This window comes from Marmota marmota, unplaced genomic scaffold (assembly GCF_001458135.2).
Source record: "Marmota marmota marmota unplaced genomic scaffold, marMar, whole genome shotgun sequence".
Taxonomy (NCBI): Eukaryota; Metazoa; Chordata; class Mammalia; order Rodentia; family Sciuridae; genus Marmota; species Marmota marmota.
The window spans coordinates 3,367,980-3,387,011 of record NW_025999944.1 but is presented as its reverse complement, the minus strand read 5'-3'; the positions used below and the strand labels follow the sequence as shown (position 1 = coordinate 3,387,011).

The following is a 19,032-nucleotide window of genomic DNA, read 5'->3' as shown; positions in this document are numbered from 1 at the left end:
TTGGGGTTTGCCCCCAGAGGAAGGGGAGGGTCAGTGGCTGCCAGCAGCCCTGGCTCCATGCTGGGGGCCTGACGGCACTTCCCTCCCCACAGCTGGGCCACTATCTGGAGCGAAATAAGAACTCCCTGAAGGTGCCCACCCTCGTCCTGTATGCGCTGCAGATATGCAAAGCCATGGCCTACCTGGAGAGCATCAGCTGTGTGCACAGGTGGGAGCACAGGGACAGTGGGAAGCCAAGCCTTTAACTGATCACAGAGGGTTACACAGGGTGGAGCTGGACTCCCAGCCTGGGCCTGCGCCCAGCAGCTTAGAGTGCTTGAGCACCTCTACAGAGTGTTTCCTCACTAAAAAGCCAAAACAGTTGTGCGACAGAGAACTGTCACTGGGAGTAGCTCCAGAGCAACTCCAAAGCTCAGCCTCTGACTGAAGCTGTGACATTCTGCCCCTCCCCTGCAACGCCAGGAAACCTCCTCCCACCTTCTCAGAGCTCCACCTCCTCCAGCCTGCCCACTTGGCAGCAGGGGGTCCAGGAAGAGGATCTGGGCCAGCAGAGCACTGGGAGATCCTGAGGTTGAGGCCCAGCACCACCCTCATTCCCCAGCCCCTGGGGCTGTGGAGCTATCCCTTCCCCACCTGGCCTTGTTCCCATTCCCTGAGAGGAGGCTACTGCCATGGGAACATAGCCCTGGGAGATGACCTGGACACTTACCGGGTGCTTCCCCACCACTGACGTGGCCTGCGTGGGTGGCCTTGTGCCTGACCCTATGCAAAGCCATGCAGGAAGTATCCTTTCATTCAATGAGTATTTTGGAGCTCCTCCTGGGTGCCAGGCACTGTCCTAGGTTCTGGGACAAAGTTGTGACCAAAACAGACAAACCTTGTCCTTGTGAAGCTCATGTCCTAGCATGAGCGTCCAGTACACCCTGTCAGTGGTTGTAGGCTAAGGGGGTGGAATGATGGGCCGGGCCCCTCGGGGTACTTAAGCCTGCATGCTTTCAAGTCAGCTTTTTAACAACGGAAGCAGACTTTTGGGAGCAGAGCTGCCTGCGAGAAGCCAACAGGCCCACTGGTTTGGGGTGGGAAGCCATGCCAGGGCCAGGGCCATCAGTACCAGTAGCTCCTTTAGGAGGCTGGAGCTCAGCTCGCAGAAAGCTACCTGTATGCAACCTCCTCCTGCACTCACCTCTGGGAACCTTCCTTCAGCTCTCCCACCTGCCCCAGGGTCCTAGGCAGTACCTCACCCTGGTCTCCACATCCTTCTCTAGGGACATCGCCGTCCGGAACATCCTTGTGGCCTCCCCGGAGTGTGTGAAGCTGGGGGACTTTGGCCTTTCTCGATACATTGAGGATGACGAGTATTACAAGGGTGAGGGAACTTCCCGCCCCTGCTTTGTCCCTGAAACCAAAATCCCAGAAGGAGCCTACAACTGGGCAGCCCAGACCACGGGCCTCTGGACAGTAGGCTGTTTTTCTGGAAAATTCTGGATCTTTCTTCCCTTAATAATGCCTGTAAACCTCTTTGCCCACCCCAAGCCTCTGTGACTCGTCTCCCCATCAAATGGATGTCCCCCGAATCCATTAACTTCCGCCGCTTCACGACAGCCAGTGACGTCTGGATGTTTGGTACGAGGCAATTCAGGAGGGTGTGGGAATGGGCTCAGACTCTCTGTGTGCGTGGACCAAGAGGAGGATGATCCCTGAACCCACAACACCCCATTTCACTGTGGCCGCTGAGAAGTCCCAGAGGTGGGAAGGTGATAGTAGAGTCAGGGGTGACATGAGCCAAGGACTGGCCTAGAAAATCTGGGTCCAACCTCCTATAAAAGGCTCTGATGAGAAGCATGGACCCCACCAACCAGCTCCAAGGATAAATGTGGGGACGCCTGGAGGGGAGCTTCAAACACAAAACTCAGGTGTTTCATGTAAGGAGAAGCAGGGAGTGGAGAGTGCCCAGCTGGGTGAGAATGGACACCCTCACCAAACACAGCCCTTCAGGTTACCTGCCAGTTCTCCCACAGCTGACCATAAACCTCATCATTGTTACCCCCATTTTCCAAATAAGGAAACTGAGGCTCAGACCAGTAAGGGGCTTGCCCATGATCATACAGGCAGCAAGGGGTGGTGCCTGGCCTTCTACTGCAGCTCCTAATCTTCCCAGGAAGGTTCTAGGGTTCCAACGTGGGCCACCTCCTGATCCTACAGAATCCAGACAGCTCCATGTTGAGGGAGTCCAGGGAGGGAAAACCCTGGTTCATGTACCACAGATGTAGGTCATTGGTCCCTTGAGTGGACCACCATGGTGGGTAAGACCCCAGTGGCCATAGAGGGAGTTGCAAGATAACACAGACACTCCCTGCTGGGACCAAGTGCAATGGCCATAGTGTCCCCGGGGTCCCCACTTCCCAGGAGGGTGCCTGATCTTCCCCCTCTGCCCTCAGCCGTGTGCATGTGGGAGATCTTGAGCTTTGGGAAGCAGCCTTTCTTCTGGCTGGAAAACAAGGATGTCATCGGGGTGCTGGAGAAAGGAGACCGGCTGCCCAAGCCTGACCTCTGCCCACCTGTCCTTTACACCCTCATGACCCGCTGCTGGGACTATGACCCCAGTGACCGGCCCCGCTTCACCGAGCTTGTGTGCAGCCTCAGGTGAGCATGGGCTGGGGAGCTGCGGGGGGGTGGGGGGCGATGGCTGGGTTGCCCCAGAGGCAAGCTGCTGCCGGTGGCACTGAGAGGTTTACAGGTAAGTCAGTGCACTCAGGGGCTCCTCGGGCCTATGCAGCAGGTGGCCCCATTCCCATCTGCTGAGTGGAAGGGTGCAGGTTCAAAGTCAGTGACTTGCCCAAGGCAGTGACAGGAGGGCCAGGACGTGTACCCAGACCTCCCTTCTGATCATCACGAGCCACATGACCACACGGAATGAACTGGTCCTTCCAGCAGAGGCATGGTGAGCCTCGGGCACTCAGTACAGAAGCAGTTCTGTCAGGGGCTGAAAGGCTGAGGCCAGGTTCACTGTCAGACACGAGCCCAGAGACAAGGTGAGCCTGGGGAAGCCTTCTCATCAGGGCATCTCCACCCCAGCCCTGTGCCTTGCTCATGCTGTGCCCAGAAGGTATTTTCTCTATTGGAATCAAAAAAAGTCTGGTGCAGCCAGACATGGTGATACACACCTGTAATCCCAGAAGCTTAGGAGGCTGAGGCAGGAGGATCACAAGTTCAAAGCCAGACTCAGCAACTTAGTGAGGCTCTAAGCAACTTAGTGAGACTCCATTTCAAAATAAAATATAAAAAGGGCTGGGGATGTTGCTCATTGGTTAAGCACCCCTTGGGTTCAATCCCTGGTACCAAAAAAAAAAAAAAAAAAAGGATGGCCCAGACACCTGTGGTCTGCAGAGTTTGGCTGGAAAACACCTGTCTCCTGAGTAGGGTTAGGAGTCTGAGGCCTTATCTTTCTCAGTGCCAAGACACTTGTTCCCCCTGGTACTGGAAGGTCACAGGTGAAGGGTGTTGTCCATTTCAGAGGTCCAGGAGTCCCCAGTTTGCTTGGTGGCATGCCTGCCATCAGTGCTCCCAAGGGTGGTCCCCTTCATTAGGCATACTTTAGCAAGGAAATCAGCTGACCTTCACTGTAAAGGACCAGATAGTGAATCTTTGGGGCTTCTGTCGAGTCTGCTCATCTCTGCCTCCACAGCTTAAAAATAGTCATAGACAGTAGTGAATGAATGGGAGTAGCTTTGTTCAATAAGACTTCATCTCTGGACACTGAAATTTGAATTTCTCATAATTTTCATGTGTCATGAAATATCTTTTTATTTTTATTTTTTTAATTATTAAAAAAAATGTGATAACCATTCTTAATTTGAAGCCATAGAAAAATAGGTAGGAGACCACATGTGGCCTGTGACCATGGTTTGCTGACCTCTGTTTTAGGGGATCTCTTGCTTAATTGACCTTTAACAACATTAACCTGTTGTTAATACTACTCATTGATATCATATAAACATGTTGGCAAATTTTAGTGAGGGCAAGAAAATTACCCCTACAAACTGGCTGGTTAGAGGGCCACCAAGGAGGAGGCTGGGAATGCCCAGGCTGGGGGCAGCAGGGGTGACCCTGCATTTGTTTGTGGGGCAGGGTCCCCAACATAGTCTGCAAAACCTCTAGCTTAAAAAGCCTCTCTGGCTGGGTGTGGTATTGCACGCCTGTAATCCCCGTGACTCAGGAGACTGAGGCAGGAGGATTGCAGGTTCAAGGCCTGCCTCAGAAACTTAGTGAGGCTCTAAGCAACTTAGCAAGACCCTGTCTCAAAATAAAAATTATTTCCCTCCTTCATTGGCTCTCCTGATTAATTCATCTGAGTTTGTCCCTCACAAGGGAGATTGGAGAAGCCAGGGAGTTCCAGGAGAAATGTATTGGAAGCTGTACTTTGAGAGAGCAGAAGTTCTGAGTGAGGAGGGTGCGGTCTTAATCCATTCTGGGACCTGGAGAACCAGCCGAGTGTGATGGGGTGCCTGAGATGAGAGCTGTCTCCTTTGGAGGCACTGGGCCAGCCTCCCGCCATGATGCAGTTTGAAGCAGGCTTCTCTGATGCAAAGGAAGGATACTCAAAGATCCAAAGGACCCCAGATGCCTCCCTCAGGTCACAGTCCCTTCTTTAGGGGAAAGAAAGGTTTTGATTAGTGTTTCCCAATCTTGCAGGGGTAGGAAGGGCTGTTTTAAAGGTCAGATTTGGAGAATTCTTCCATGTTATCGTAATTTTAGAATCCTTTGATTGACAAAATACATGTATTTGAAAACACAGTACCAGGCAGTATTCAAAAGTACGTAACACTCATACCCATTTGAACATGTGGATTGATGGAGCCTCTGCAGTAATTCCAGAGGCCTCTGGGGTCTGGGATGCCAGGTTGAGAAGCACTGAATTGGGGCAGAAAGGTGAGGGGCACTAGAACAGCTAACAGGTGGGGGTTGGGGGAGGTGAATCCACAGCCCATTTGCTGACATCAGAAACCAGATGGTGGATTGTTTATGACAAGTCAAACCTAGGCCTTCATCATGAAGTTGACTGGGACCTGGAAATCTAAACAGGGGACTGGCTCCAATAGCAGGCACAGGAGGGCAGGAAGTGTGGGGAGCTGGGGATACAGCAGGCTTCTGCTGCTCGGTTGGGCTAAGTCTGGCTCTCCAGGGACCTCCTCCCACCTTGGACCCATCCCCGTGGTCCTCCCAAAGTTGCGTGATTTAAGCCCTCAGGATCCATACCCCAGCCTATCTCAGAGGGGTCCCCCAGGCCACTCTTCAGAGGAAACGTAAAGGAAAATGGGATCAAGGCCCTTGTCCAGGCCTCTCCTAGTTTCAGTGTAGTAGAGAGGAGTGACTCGCTTTGACCCTGTCTCTCACCCTGTCTGACCTGCTGCCTCGGCAGTGACATATATCAGATGGAGAAGGACATTGCCATAGAGCAAGAAAGGAATGCTCGCTACCGACCACCTAAAATACTGGAGCCCATCGCCTCCCAGGAACCCCCACCCAAGGTAAGCCAGCCCCTGGCCTTGCTATTAGTCCCATGAGCCATGACAGAGCCAGGGCCTGTGTGACCCACTGCCTGCTCAATGTAAGCAGGAGGCTTTCCTACAATCCTCTCTCAGTTCTGCAACTCAGCTGTCTATCACCCCCTGTCATCTCCAGGCCCTGGCAGGTGTCATCTGAGACGGCAGATACCTTGTAATTTCTCAGAACTTCCCCTTGGGAGGCTGGGCACTTTTCTTCTGAGAGCTTCCTAGGGCTAAGTTAGCTCTCCCCAAGGATGCATGGATGGAGAGCATCCTAGGCCCCCAAAGTCCAGTCTCTGTCCATGCTCTCCATGGCAGCTTGGGCTCAGGAACCAGAGCCCCACTGCTCCACCATCATGTGGGGGGGAGGGGTCCAGAGACCATGCCTGTATTTGTCAGCTAGAGCTGCCATAACAAAATCCTACAGAATGAGTGGCTTAAATCACGCACTTATCTCTCTTCTGGAGGTTGGAAGTCCAAGGCCAGGCTCTAGTAACTTTGGTATCTGGTGAGGGCCCCTTCCTGGCTTTCAGATAGCCACCTTCCTGCTGTGTCCTCACCTGGTGGAGAGAGAGAGAGAAACCTCTGGTCTCTCCTCCTCTTCTTCTAAGGGCACTAATCCCTTTATGGGGCCCCATCCTCATGAACTCATTGAACCCTAATCACCTTCCAAAATCTCTGCCTCCTAAACCATCACATTGGGGGACAGGACTTCAACATATGAACTAAAGGGGACACAAACATTCAGCCCATAATAATGTATAATCTGAACCGAGGTCTTTTCTCATTGTTCCTCCTGCCAGGCATGTGCTGCCCTTTCCCTGGGGCCCAATGCAGCTTTTATCTCCATGAAGTTTCTGTGAGTCCCTGAGCCCTCAGTGACCTCCTGCTCTGAATGTGGCTATCCATGGCTGGTTTGTCAGGCACTCACACATACAGGGAGGCTGCACACACAGAGGTCATTAACCCCTACAATTGGCCATAGCCCCTCTGGCAGAGGCCAGCCCCTGTGACTTCCCATCTCTCAGCATGTAATTGGTGCTCAGAAGTGGATGCAAAATGATTTAATGATAACCTTGTCCACCATTGCTCCTTCATTGTGAATGAGGCTGAGCTATATTCAAGCTGATGCCCCCCTTAGTGGGCCAATCCATTCATTAATGGGAGAGATGCAACTGACACTGCTCTATATCCTCTTTTCCAGCCCAGCCGGCCCAAGTATAGACCCCCTCCACAAACCAACCTGCTCGCTCCCAAGCTACAGTTCCAGGTAAATGTGTAACCAGGGGGCTGGGAATGGCCGGGCCCATCCCTTGTCAGGTGCTTCTTGAAATTCCATTCCTGTGCCATTAAGGAGTAGCAGCCATCTGCTCAGACGATGAAGATAGCTGGGTTGACTCTTCTTTGTTTCTTTGTTTGGCTCTTTGATGTGAGTTTGAACTCACATCAAAAGAATAGCAACTCGGTCCTGCCAGACTGTCCTCAGCTAAGCAGACCTTCCTGCAGCCTAGTCTGTCTGTCTGCAGTGTCTGCTGCTTCGTGTACCTGCTTGTAGCTCCCTCCCCATGTCCAAGACTTCCCTGGCCTCCTACCCTGAGCAGAGCCTCTGAGAAGTAATCCCAAGGAACTGGGGATGGTTGATGTCCCCAGAGAATGGAGTGGATCCCTGAGGCTCCCTGCAGAGGTCCTGGCCAGGACCTGGGTAGCCAGTGAAGGGAGCAGGGTTCCATCTGAGCCTTCTCCACCTCTGTCACCACCAACCATGGATCTCATCAAGGCTGTAGGTCCCTGACTCAGAATGCCCCTGTCCTGAGTCCTTCTCTTATGACTGGGTAAGAGGGAGCCCGGCTTCCTCTCTGTCCCTCTCTTTCATCCCCCCATCAGAGTTGCTGTTCAGAACTGGAATATCTCAACCAACAGCAACAATGTCAGTTTACTGATGCTCCTTACAGGGGGCTGTGCCCCAGGTTTGTGTATTTTCTCCCAAGGAAATGCCCCATGCCTGAGTAAGCCCAACCAAGAACCAACAGTACCAATATTTTCCTTTATGTGAAAATAAAATGCTTTGATTCAGAAGGTGGAAGCAATGTCCTTAAAAACTAAACATATTTAAAATAGTGATGTTATTTAAATTTTACATATAACTATATATAATTATTGATAATTACACACACACACACACACACACACACAGTTGGCTCTCCATATTCATGGGCTCTGTATCTATGGATTCAACCAACCAGGAATCAAAAATATTAACATAGGAAAAAATCTCATCTATACTGAATATGTACAGACTTTTTTCTTGCCATTCCCCTAAAATGACTGTATGCCAGCTATTTGTTCAGCTCTTACATTGCATTAGATGGCAAAAGCAATCTAGAGATGATTTAAAGCATACTGGGAGATGTATGTACATTACATGCAAATACCGTGCCAGTTTGCTCAAGGAACTGGAGCATCTGCAGATTTGGGGTATCTGCAGGGTGTCCTGGAATGAATCCCCCTTGAATATGGAAGGACAACTATGTGTGTGAGAATTTTACTTATCCATGGACTAATCATATCTGTCAATTTGTAACATGACTATGAAACATAACTGTTTGGAAAAGGGCCCAAGGGAGGAGTCATGGTCTCAATAGCAGCCTGCATGGACCCTGTGTGTGCAGAACACCACTGGGGGAGTGTTAGGCAGATGAGAGGCCACGATGCTCCACCAGGTGTATCCAACAGGGCCAAGGAAATGCCACACCACATTCTTCAGCAACTCTGAGAGAGCAAGTTTGTGTCCCCCATGATGCTCCTGTATCACTTCTTTGTGCTCCTGTTTGTAGCAGCTGATTGTCCACCCCCTTGCCTTGTCCTGTGCCTTGTGCTTCTTTGCTTCTCCTGAATAGGTCCCTGAGGGTCTGTGTGCCAGCTCCCCTACGCTCACCAGCCCTATGGAGTACCCATCTCCCGTTAACTCGCTGCATACCCCACCTCTCCACCGGCACAATGTCTTCAAGCGCCACAGCATGCGGGTAAGAGGGCACTGCATGCTGAGTCCCAGCCCGGACTGAGGAGGCTGCTGGAGGGAGGTGGCCTGGGATATTAGGAACCCCACATCCTCAGCCTCAGGGGTGCCCTCCATGCTTCTGTGTGCCAGTCAAGTCATCGAGGTGTTCTGTGACTCTTCGCTTTGCAAATACATCAGAGTGGGGATGAAGTTAGGCTCTGCTCCTGGGGACACCAACTGGACACCAGCTGGAACTGCCCTTGTCCACACTGGTGCTGTGGCAAATGATGTAAAATTCTCTTCCTTTTCTGAGCCCCAGAGCCAGGGTGCAGTGCAGTAGTGTGGAGGCTGGTGGGTGGAGTGCAGCCAGGCCTGGAGGTGTTGGAGAATAAAAGACCCTGGAGGTTCTGCCCCACTCTGCCATCCTGCCTGATTGCTAAATCTCTCCTCCATCAGAGGAAAGAAAGGCTTCCTGGCGGCTGCTTCTCCTGCTGTTGCTTTTGTAAAGGTGTTGCTGGGTGGGAAGGAGCTTCGGGGGTATTGTGGTTACAGGCTCATGAACTGCTAGAGAGGGGGCCAAGCCACCTCCCCAGTGATCTCTTTGTCATCAGTGACTGTGAGACCCTGAGTGCTTTGTGGAATATCTGTTGATTGTCGGATCTTATGTAGCAAAACCATCTTTGCTTGAAAGCAGATGCTCACTTGCCACCAATCATCTCCTTTAATTCAATGACCTCTTGCCGTTCGTTGTCGTGAAATCTTGACATATTTTACCAAATTGGGTTACAAAACAGGCTAAACTCATTATTTTAGCTCTAACTTGTATATATGTCTGATATTTCAGGCTCAAGATATATGTCTCTAAAAATTTGGGGGCAAGGGAATATGTATTTATCATAACAGATTTGGAAATTTTTGGCAAGTATGTTGATATATGTCTGTACTGTTATTCTTTATTTAGTAAAAATTTGAATGCCCATGGTAGCTTCAAATTCCAGGCAGCGAGATCTGTTGTGAAATAAACCTACCTCGTTTTTCTCTCTCACATTAATTTAAACAATTTCTGTCTTTTCATATGCTTAACAATAATAAAACTATGGTTCTAAGCATGTACTATAATTTAGGCAGTAGGCAGTTTCTCTACCTTTCTGCCCTTGACTCTTTATACATAATTAATTAAATTTTAGGGAGCTTTCCTTTAAAAACTGTGCTTTTAGAAAGAAGCTGTTTTGTACACGTGAGGGGCTGCGTGGCCTTTGTCTAAGCCCTGCTCCACTGGGAGGATTTTGTTCCGTTCCATAAAGACAGACTGTGCCGCAGGAAAAAAGACCTTTTGTGTCAGGGGTTTAGAAGTAATTGCCAAGAAAAAATCTGCCTGCAAGAACATAATGAGCACTTCTTTAATCAAACAAAAAAAGATTAAAAATATAGATCAGAAACACTGAGAAAATCCTCCCCCAGGCGAAGCGCTGACGAGGTCCCCTGCAAGGCATTTGGAAACAGTAAAGGAACGCTCAGAGATGGTAACAGCAATTTTCCTCCTGACTGGCCCCATGGCCTGGCTCATCTGGGAGCCTGTGGGATGCCGCAGAGTCAGGATGGCAGCATCTCCTTCCCGGAGTCTTCGCAAGTCAGTACTGAAGTTCCACAGGCCACGGTGCGCCTGTGCGCCTGTGCGCCTGTGCGCTCGCGGGCGCTGTCCAGGGTTCTGAAGGAGGAACACGTGGTTTTGCTTTCAAGGAGCTTACAGTCAGTCAGAAGGAGCAGGTCAAGTGCAGGCTCACGGGTAATGTGAGCCAGAAAGTTGTGGGGGCCACGAAGCAGGTGTTCAGAGGGGAGAGTGACTCCTGCCTGCTGCTAGCTTTCAGCTGGGCCCTGAAGGATGGACTGGAAGAAACTGGAATGTAGGGGTGGAAGAGGCAGGGGCAAGTGGGGTGGTGTTTGAGCAAGGAAGGGTATATATGGAGGTGGGGGAACGAGGCTGGCAGGTGTCGTGGCTCATGAACATCATTTTAAAAGACAAAAGGAGTGTTAACTGTCCATGACCTGGGAAGAATACCTAGAGTGCTTTTCAGAAAAACCAGCCTAGAGATTCAAGGTTGTAAATGCTCTCATTTTTTCCTTTGGTCTTACTATGAAATTGAAAGACTCATTCTGTTGGGTCTTGTAATATTGGTTCATTACGGTTTTTGCTAAGATTAAGCTTGGAACACACAAAGCATGAAAGTGGTGGCATTTGTAAAATTATACAGTATTTTCCGGACTCCAGTAACTGATCCTTTCTGCATTGAATCTTTCTCAGTCTGTGTATTTTTTTTCTTACACCTAGAAATTCTTATCTCTGTATATAGAACCCCAGGCACTTAGTTCCTTTTTATCACTATTTGTCAATAGCCTGGGGCAGCCATACCATTGTGTTTACAGGTATTGACACTTAACCAAGGATATTTGTAGCCTCAAAATTTGTTCATTTTGGAGTATCAGTTCTATGCCTGCTTCAATTGCTTAATGAGTACTTATTCCTTTTTGTGTGTCTATAAAAAAATGCCCGAGGCTGGATACTTTATAGAGAAGAGGGGTTTGTTTAGCTCATACTTTCAGAGATCCAAAGACACTGACATGTGCTTAGCTCTGGTGAAAGCCTTCTGGCTACATCACAGTCTGATGGGTGGCATCACGGTGGGAGCACATATAGGAAGGAGAGATCACATGGCAATACAGAAAACAAGATCCCAAGAGGGATACATTTTTCATAGCAGTCCCCTCTCTCAAGAATTAATGCACTCCTTCCACAGCTGGCCCACTCCCATGAGAGAGCATTAAACCATTTGTAAGAGTGGCACCCCTGCAGTCTAGTTATGTCCCACCTGGCCCCACTTCTTTTGGAGGTTCCAACACCTTGGCACTACCACATGGAACCCAGCCTCCATCCAGCACATGGACCTCTGGGGGACAAACAATGCCCAAACCATAGCACTCTGTCTCTGTAAAGTAGATCATATATTCAGCAATCCCAGGGTTGTAAAATACCCTTACATTCTGAAATCTGTTTTCTTTTAAAACAGTCTAGCTCAGTGATCCTCAGCTGAGGTGTTTTGCTTCTGCGGGGACACTTGGCAATGTCTGGAGACACATTTGTCCCAGTGGGGAGGGCTGCAGGTACCTAGAGGGTGGAGGCCAGAGGCTGCTTTGCATCCTACAAGGAAATTTCCTTGAAATAAAGGGTTGATTGTCTGGCCCCAACCCTGGCCTAACTCTTGTTTACTGATCCCCACGAGAAAAGGAACATCTTCTATTTTAAAATCACTATTCTCCCAGCACCCAGTTCTATGCCTGCTTCATAGTATTGCTTAATGAGTACTTATTGAATAGATCGTTGAATAAGGAATATTTTAGCAAAAAACCTAACTTGTAGGGAAAATATTATTAGAAATCAATATTGGTAACTGAAGCTAAATGAACTCTAGGTAAACTATCCCAAAACAGCTGTTTTTAGACTATATTGTAATATTCAAGTTTGTTTTATGGGGTGTACTGGGAAAACTATTTTGAGAGGCTTGGCAGGGATTGTAGCTTTCTAAAAGTATATAGAGTTTTTCTAGAATTTTCTTTATGTGATTTGTGTGTGCACTGGCCACTTTGAAGGAAAGGAACTGTTTTAGTTCATTTTGTGGTGCTGTTAACAGGACACTGGGGACTGGGTGATGTATGATGAACAGAGATCCATCTCTTACAGTTCTGGAGGCTAGGAAGTCCAGCATCAAGGGCCACAGCTGGTGAGGGTTTTCTTGCTGTGTCACAGCTTGGCAGAGGCATCACCCCTGTGACGAAAAACAGTATGGGAAAGTGAAGGAAGGCGGCCTAACTCGTGATTCTGTCAGTCTCCCCTCCTGTGCTAACTAGCCCACCCCTGCTTTGGTGGCACTGACCCATTCATGAAGGCAGAGCCCTCGTGGCCTAGTGGTCTCTTAAAGTCCCCACCTCCCAACGCTGTTGTGCAGGAGATTAAACATCCAACACAGGAACTGTGAGGGCCACATTCAGACTATAGCAGGAGCTGGAGTGCCTGTGGGCTTCCATGTCATGGCTGAGTCCTGTCACTGGCAAAGGCTCCCTGGGGAGTACTCAAAAGGATGCCCCTGGCACTCTCCCTCCGTCCCGGATGCCAAGGGGATCACTGTACAGCAGGGGGAAAGCAGAGTAGTAGGAGGGACTAAGCAGATAATTACACAATTGAACCATAAAAAGAAGGAGGGAAAATAGGAAGACACCCGCGCTTTCCATTCAGCAGCTCGGTCTGTAGGTCCGCAGTCCCACAGGTGAGTGAAAACGGGGTAAGGCTAATAAAGCAGGGGAGAGGAAGCACTTGCCTTGAGATCTGCAGAGCTTTGCTTCTTTAAATTTCATTCTTCATCCTGCCTCTAGCTCCTGCATTTCTGGCCTTTGGTTAGATAACCCTGGCGGCTACCTTAACAAAGCTGAGTGGGACTGCGTGCCAGGGAGCTGGAGGCCGTACCTGTGTCCCGTGAAGCTTCCAGGACTGCCCCCATGGCACTTAGGTGGAGAAAAAAAAAACAACAAAGGGCTTCCAGAGGCTGGCTTTGCATTTCTAAATCTATTAAATGACAGCAACATCACCAATGCCAACCGAGAAAATATAATGTCAAAATGTCATTGACAGTTCACGTCGCAGCTTGAGTACGGTGCATGTTTAGCAGTGTGTGCTGGGGTTCGTCATTCCTGCTGCCTCCAGGGCTGTGTGTGAGGCCCTGATAGTAACTGTCTGCATATAGGGCTGCCGGGCTAAGAACAAGCTAGAAAGAAGCGGCTGCGAGGCCGAGGCTTGTGGCTCCCCTGAGGCTCTTCTGGACACCGTCCCTCCTCCAAGCCTGGGGATGGGCTCATTGCATCTCTCCTTTCTCTCTGCTGTCCTCCCAGGAGGAGGACTTCATCCGACCCAGCAGCAGAGAAGAGGCCCAGCAGCTGTGGGAGGCTGAGAAGATCAAGATGCGGCAGATCCTGGACAAGCAGCAGAAGCAGATGCTGGAAGATTCCCAGTGGCTGAGGCAGGAGGAGAAGTCCTTGGTGAGCCTGCGCGGAGCCCGGGAGGGGTTTCCCTGCTCTCCCCGTGCCCTCTTTGCCTCCCACTGGCTGGGACAAAGGCATGCCGTGCATTCTGGTGTTCAGTTCCAGAACCCTAAGTTGTTGCCTTTGGTCTCCTCTGCAGGACCCTATGGTTTACATGAACGATAAGTCCCCATTGGTAAGTCACCTGAGGAGGCCTCTTTTTAGAACCACGGCCTAGGAAGGCCTTGTCGCCACAGGAATCACCAGTCCCTGGGCCTGCCTGTCTCCTCCTTGGGGCTGCCCATCTTGGGACCCTCCCACCCCATGGCCATAGTCTCTAATCACACTGTGGAGCAGGGTGAGGGAGGGGGACAGTGGGTGGTCCCCAGAGCTGTAGAAGTGACTGTTCTCTTCCCTTCTTTCCTTGTAGACCCCAGAGAAGGAGGCCGGCTACAGTGAGTGTTCCTGCCCTTCCTTGGGGAGTCCCCACCTGGGTACCCCATCTTTGTTCACTGCCTGTGCAGGGGGCAGCAGAGTATGCCTGCAATGTTGAGAACCATCTATTTGCCTTGTTTTAATGTGGCATGTGCAAAGGGGGTCAGCTCAGAGTGGAGAGCTGCTCCGCCCTCCTCCTCAGTCCTCTTCTCTGTCCATCTCCTGCCTGCCTTTATTTGGCAGAGTGGGTGATTCTCGCCTTTCCACTCCTCACCCTGGTGGAGGAAGGTTAAGTAGCTCCACCCACCTCCCCTACTTCTTAGGTCTTCTCCAAGCCCAAGGGATGAATGAGACCAAGCCTAGGAGATCTCTCCAGAAGCCTGTGCTGAAGTCAGGGAAAGGAGGGGGAGGAGCTGATGATAATGATAAGAAGAACAAGGACAATGGACACAGAGAACTTAACACAGGGCAGGCACCAGCCAAGTCACAAGTATTAACTCATTTGTATTGTAGCAACTCAGAGACGGGCGGTGTGTCTCCATTTTACAAAGGATGCCACTGAGATGCCGGCTGGTTGATAACTTGCCCAGTGTCACCCAGCTGCTAATTACATGGCTCAGGGGTGAGCCTAGGCTCTCTGGTTCCAGGTGACTTCAGAGCTAACCCTCTTATTCTGCAGATGAAAATTGAGACGTGGGGAATACAGATGTGCTGTCCTGGGTGGCAGGGCTCTTTGGTGGCGGAGGTGTGAGCAGAACCAGGTGTTCTGACTTCCATCCTGTGCTTTCCCTTCCAGCCGCTGCGCAGGGCCTGTGTGTGTCTGTTCATCAGAGTGAGCGTGAATAGCAAGGCTCTGCTGGTATTTCATTTCCTTGAGCCCCAAATGCTCAAGGAAAATCAATATAGCATCCTCACAAATCTACCCATGAGCAGCTGCTACACCAGGGTGGGGGCTCCATGGACCCCCATTGCCTGCAGAGGGTGAGGCTTCTTTTTCATGGCTGGCCAAGGCCACAGTGTTGCTGTCCCTCAGGCCTGTGTCCATCAAGGAGGAAGCATGTCAGAGCTGGAACTCCCATGAGGTCACCGCATCTCTGCTGTGACTTTGATTTTTTTTCTTTCTCTACAAACCACGGAGGCCAGCATGCTCTTCCCCTGCCATCTTCCTGGGATTGGGGCCTAATACCCCCTGAGTCTCCTGGTAGCAGAGGAGAGGGCTTTGCTTGATCATCAGCGTGAATGAAGGAAAAGGCCAGCTGCTGAGACCCCTCCGCCCACTTACTCACTCACTGTCCTTCCCATTGCAGCGGAGTTCACGGGACCCCCACAGAAGCCACCGCGACTGGGGGCACAGGTAGGTGTTGGCTCCCCCAAGGCTGGATGTGAATTGGAGTGGGGATTCCCAGGACTGAGGACTATGGACTTTAAAGACAAGCTCCTTGCCTCAGGCTACACAGCTGGTTCTTGTGGAAGCAGGGGTAGAGCCAGGCTCCTGTCCCCACTGCCTGACCCAGAGGAAAGCTCATAGGTGCAGCCCTGGGGGAGGAGGAGTGGCCCCTTTCTCTCTTGAGCCTCCCTCGAGCTTCTGGCACCCCCCTCCGCCCTGTCCTTGCAGTAGCCTGGGTGGCCACTGGTATTCTTTGCTCTAGAACAGTGGTTCTCCATGTCGGCTGCCCATTAGAATCACCTGATGGGCACTGACCAACCTGGACCCCAAGGCTGATGGTTCCATGGTTCTGGTGAGGCCATCACCAGAACGTGATTAGGCTCCCTGGCTGGACAGCCATTGTCCTGGAGGCAGAGGGAGGGACACCCCCCAAGAAAGGTCACTATTACTCCATAAAAGAGGCCTTCCTGGTGACTGGTGGCTGAGTTGCCTACCCACGAAAGAATAGCAGTGGTAGCAGGGTCCTCCCAGGTCCCCCAAGCCCCGTCTGCTTTTTGTCCTTAGTCCATCCAGCCCACGGCCAACCTGGACCGAACCGATGACCTGGTGTACCTCAATGTCATGGAGCTGGTGCGGGCAGTGCTGGATCTCAAGAATGAGCTGTGCCAGCTGCCCCCCGAGGGCTACGTGGTGGTGGTGAAGGTGAGAGCCCGGGCGGAAGGGGACCCGAGGAGGTGGGGCTGTGCACCCCTGAAGAAGGGGATGGTGTCTCCACCCATGGTCAAAGGGAAGTTGGTTCCTGGAACCCCCAAGAAGTGCTCCTGCCAAAGCAAACAGGGCTTTCTGGAAAAGAAAACAGCAGGCGGTAACAGCTGCCCTGCACCTTCCTCCCCTCAGAACGTGGGGCTGACCCTGAGGAAGCTCATTGGGAGTGTGGATGATCTCCTGCCCTCCTTGCCATCATCTTCGAGGACAGAGGTAGGTGTCCTATCCTAGATGATATCGAATCTGTCAATTCTCCCTGTACCTCCACCTGTTCCTAGTTGCATTTCTAGCAGAGGCCCCTGGGGCCACCTGGGCAGCCCCATTTCTGACCAGCAGGAGACCGCACAGCATGTCTGGGCAGCCACCACCAGAGGGCCGAGAGGCCCCCAGGAGCCTGGCCAGCTTCTGGGGTGAATTTCCTATCCGGATCTCAGATTGCCATGAATTCTCATTGAATGCGGATGTGCAAGAGGGCACGCCTACCTCTCCTCCCCACCCTTGATCCTTTATCTACTCACTGGACCGAGGTCAAGGTGAATGTGTCATTGAAATCCTGAGCTGTCAATGAAGCCCTGGGAATCCCAGTGTCCTGCTGACACAGCCCTATGATGGCCACAGGGACCTAGCCTGATCCCTGGGACCTGTGAATGCATTATCTTACAAGGCTAAAGGGGGTTGGGGGATGTGATCAGTGTGAAGCTCTTGAGAGGGGGAGATTAGGTGGATTATCCAAGTGGGCCTGTGTCCTTATTAATGGGCAGCGGGGGGAAGGTCAGAGAAGGGCTGTGATGATAGAAACCAAAGTCAGAGGGACACTGCTGCTGGAGGGTGCAGCTTCAACATGGGGAAAGGCAGGGAACACCCTGCCCAGCTCTAGAAGGAACACAGTCCAGTCCGCACCCTGGTGTTAGCCCCATTTGGCCTGCTCAGAAGTCTGACCTGCAGAACTGTCAGGGAATGACCTGTACTGCTCGGAGCTGCTGGGTTTGTGGTCATTTGTTACTCCAGCTGTAAGAAGCTGATCCAGAGCCACTGGACATTTGTCGATTGTCCGTCTGGAAACCAAATGTGGACCTCCCATGGAGCTCTGGGATCCTCTGCCTCTCACCGTCAGCTATCCGCCACATGATTCATGTGGCATGTGGCCCATCCCATCACCACCCTAACCATCTGTCTGCTCAAGGCAAGACAGAGCAGGGACACTTGGGACATTTCTCAACCTGCCTCTGGGTGGCAGCAGTAGCCCACAGAGGAGCCCCAGCTAGGCAGGTACCACCAGAGGGCTGAGATGGCCACCAGGGACCTAGCCAGCTTCAGGGCAAATTTCCTGAGGAGAGGTCAGGTGTGATGTGATAGCTCCCTATCCTAGGGATGACCACTCGCTCATTCAACAAACATCTCTTGTGTTTCATGTGCTCAGTTGCTAGGCTCTGGGCATGTGGTGGTTAAAAAAGAAAAATCCCAGATCTCTTGATTTGACAGTAGACAGTTACAAAACGGCACAGGCCCGTGGACCCTGACCGTTCACTTAAATGCTGGCGGTGTGAAGGGTTGTTGCTGTTACCGGATGGCGTATGGGGCTGGGTCAGGCCATGCTCACACATGATTGGCTAGGGGTTGGGATGCCCACTCCAATCTGTATGGGGGGCTGGATTCAGCCAGGCCTGGACCCACCTTGTCCCCAGGGACTGCTGACTACCTCAGCCAATACCCTTCCCCAGGCCCAAGCACCCCGCCTCTCTGTGTGCTCTCCCTACAGATTGAGGGGACCCAGAAGCTGCTCAACAAGGACCTGGCAGACCTCATCAACAAGATGCGGCTGGCGCAGCAGAATGCCGTGACCTCCCTGAGTGAGGAGTGCAAGCGACAGATGCTCACGGCCTCCCACACCCTGGCCGTGGACGCCAAGAACCTGCTGGATGCCGTGGACCAGGCCAAGGTCCTGGCCAATCTGGCCCACCCGCCTGCAGAGTGACCTAGGNACCTGGGCAGCCCCATTTCTATCCATCAGGAGACTTCACAGCATGTCTGGGCAGCAACCACCAGAGGGCCAAGAGGCCCCCAGGATCCTAGCCAGCTTCTGGGGTGAATTTCCTATCAGGTCTCAGATTGTCATGAATTCTCATTGAATGCAGATGTGCAAGAGGGCACACCTGCCTCCCCTCCCCATCCTTTGTCCTTTATCTACTCACTGGACCAAGGTCAAGGTGAATGTGTCATTGAAATCCTGTCAATGAAGCCCTGGGAATCCCGGTGTCCTGCTGACACAGCCCTGTGATGACCACCAGGGACCTAGCCTGATCCCTGGGACCTGTGAACTCATTATCTTACAAGGCTAAAGGGGGTTGGGGGATGTGATCAGTGTGAGGCTCTTGAGAAGGGGAGATTATGTGGATTACCCAAGTGGGCCTGTGTCCTTATTAATGGGCAGTGGGAGGAAGGTCAGAGAAGGGCTGTGATGACAGAAACCAAAGTCAGAAGGACACTGCTGCTGGAAGGTGCAGCTTCAACACATGGAAAGGCAGGGAACACCCTGCCCAGCTCTAGAAGGAACGCAGTCCAGTCCGCACCCTGGTGTTAGCCTCATTGGGCCCGCTCAGAAGTCTGACCTGCAGAACTGTAAAGGAATGACCTGTGCTGCTCAGAGCTGCTAGGTTTGTGGTCATTTGTTACTGCAGCTGTGAGAAGCTGATCCAGGGCCACTGGACATTTGTCAATTGTCCGTCTGGAAACCAAATGTGGGCCTCCCATGGAGCCCTGGGATCCTCTGCCTCTCACGGTCAGCCATCTGCCACATGATCCATGTGGCATGTGGCCCATCCCATCACCACCCT

The 19,032-nt window shown here is 51.5% G+C and overlaps 1 protein-coding gene across 9 annotated transcripts in view; it reads left to right on the top strand.

Moving 5' to 3' along the window:
- The window catches only part of Ptk2b (protein tyrosine kinase 2 beta), a 109,236-nt gene extending 91,063 nt beyond the window's left edge, over positions 1-18,173 (top strand). For 2 of the 9 annotated variants that reach the window (XM_048801533.1, XM_048801532.1), the window contains 14 exons: positions 93-208; positions 1,266-1,366; positions 1,534-1,623; positions 2,439-2,643; positions 5,420-5,528; positions 6,751-6,816; positions 8,444-8,569; positions 13,483-13,629; positions 13,772-13,807; positions 14,042-14,105; positions 15,354-15,400; positions 15,998-16,135; positions 16,331-16,411; positions 17,958-18,173. In XM_048801533.1, coding sequence (XP_048657490.1) covers positions 93-208; positions 1,266-1,366; positions 1,534-1,623; positions 2,439-2,643; positions 5,420-5,528; positions 6,751-6,816; positions 8,444-8,569; positions 13,483-13,629; positions 13,772-13,807; positions 14,042-14,105; positions 15,354-15,400; positions 15,998-16,135; positions 16,331-16,411; positions 17,958-18,173 — 1,542 coding nt within the window. The remainder of the gene's footprint in view (positions 1-92; positions 209-1,265; positions 1,367-1,533; positions 1,624-2,438; positions 2,644-5,419; positions 5,529-6,750; positions 6,817-8,443; positions 8,570-13,482; positions 13,630-13,771; positions 13,808-14,041; positions 14,106-15,353; positions 15,401-15,997; positions 16,136-16,330; positions 16,412-17,957) is intronic. The other 7 variants (XM_015499451.2, XM_048801537.1, XM_048801534.1 and 4 more) reach the window with 7 other exon arrangements.
- The last annotated feature ends 859 nt before the right edge of the window (positions 18,174-19,032 follow it).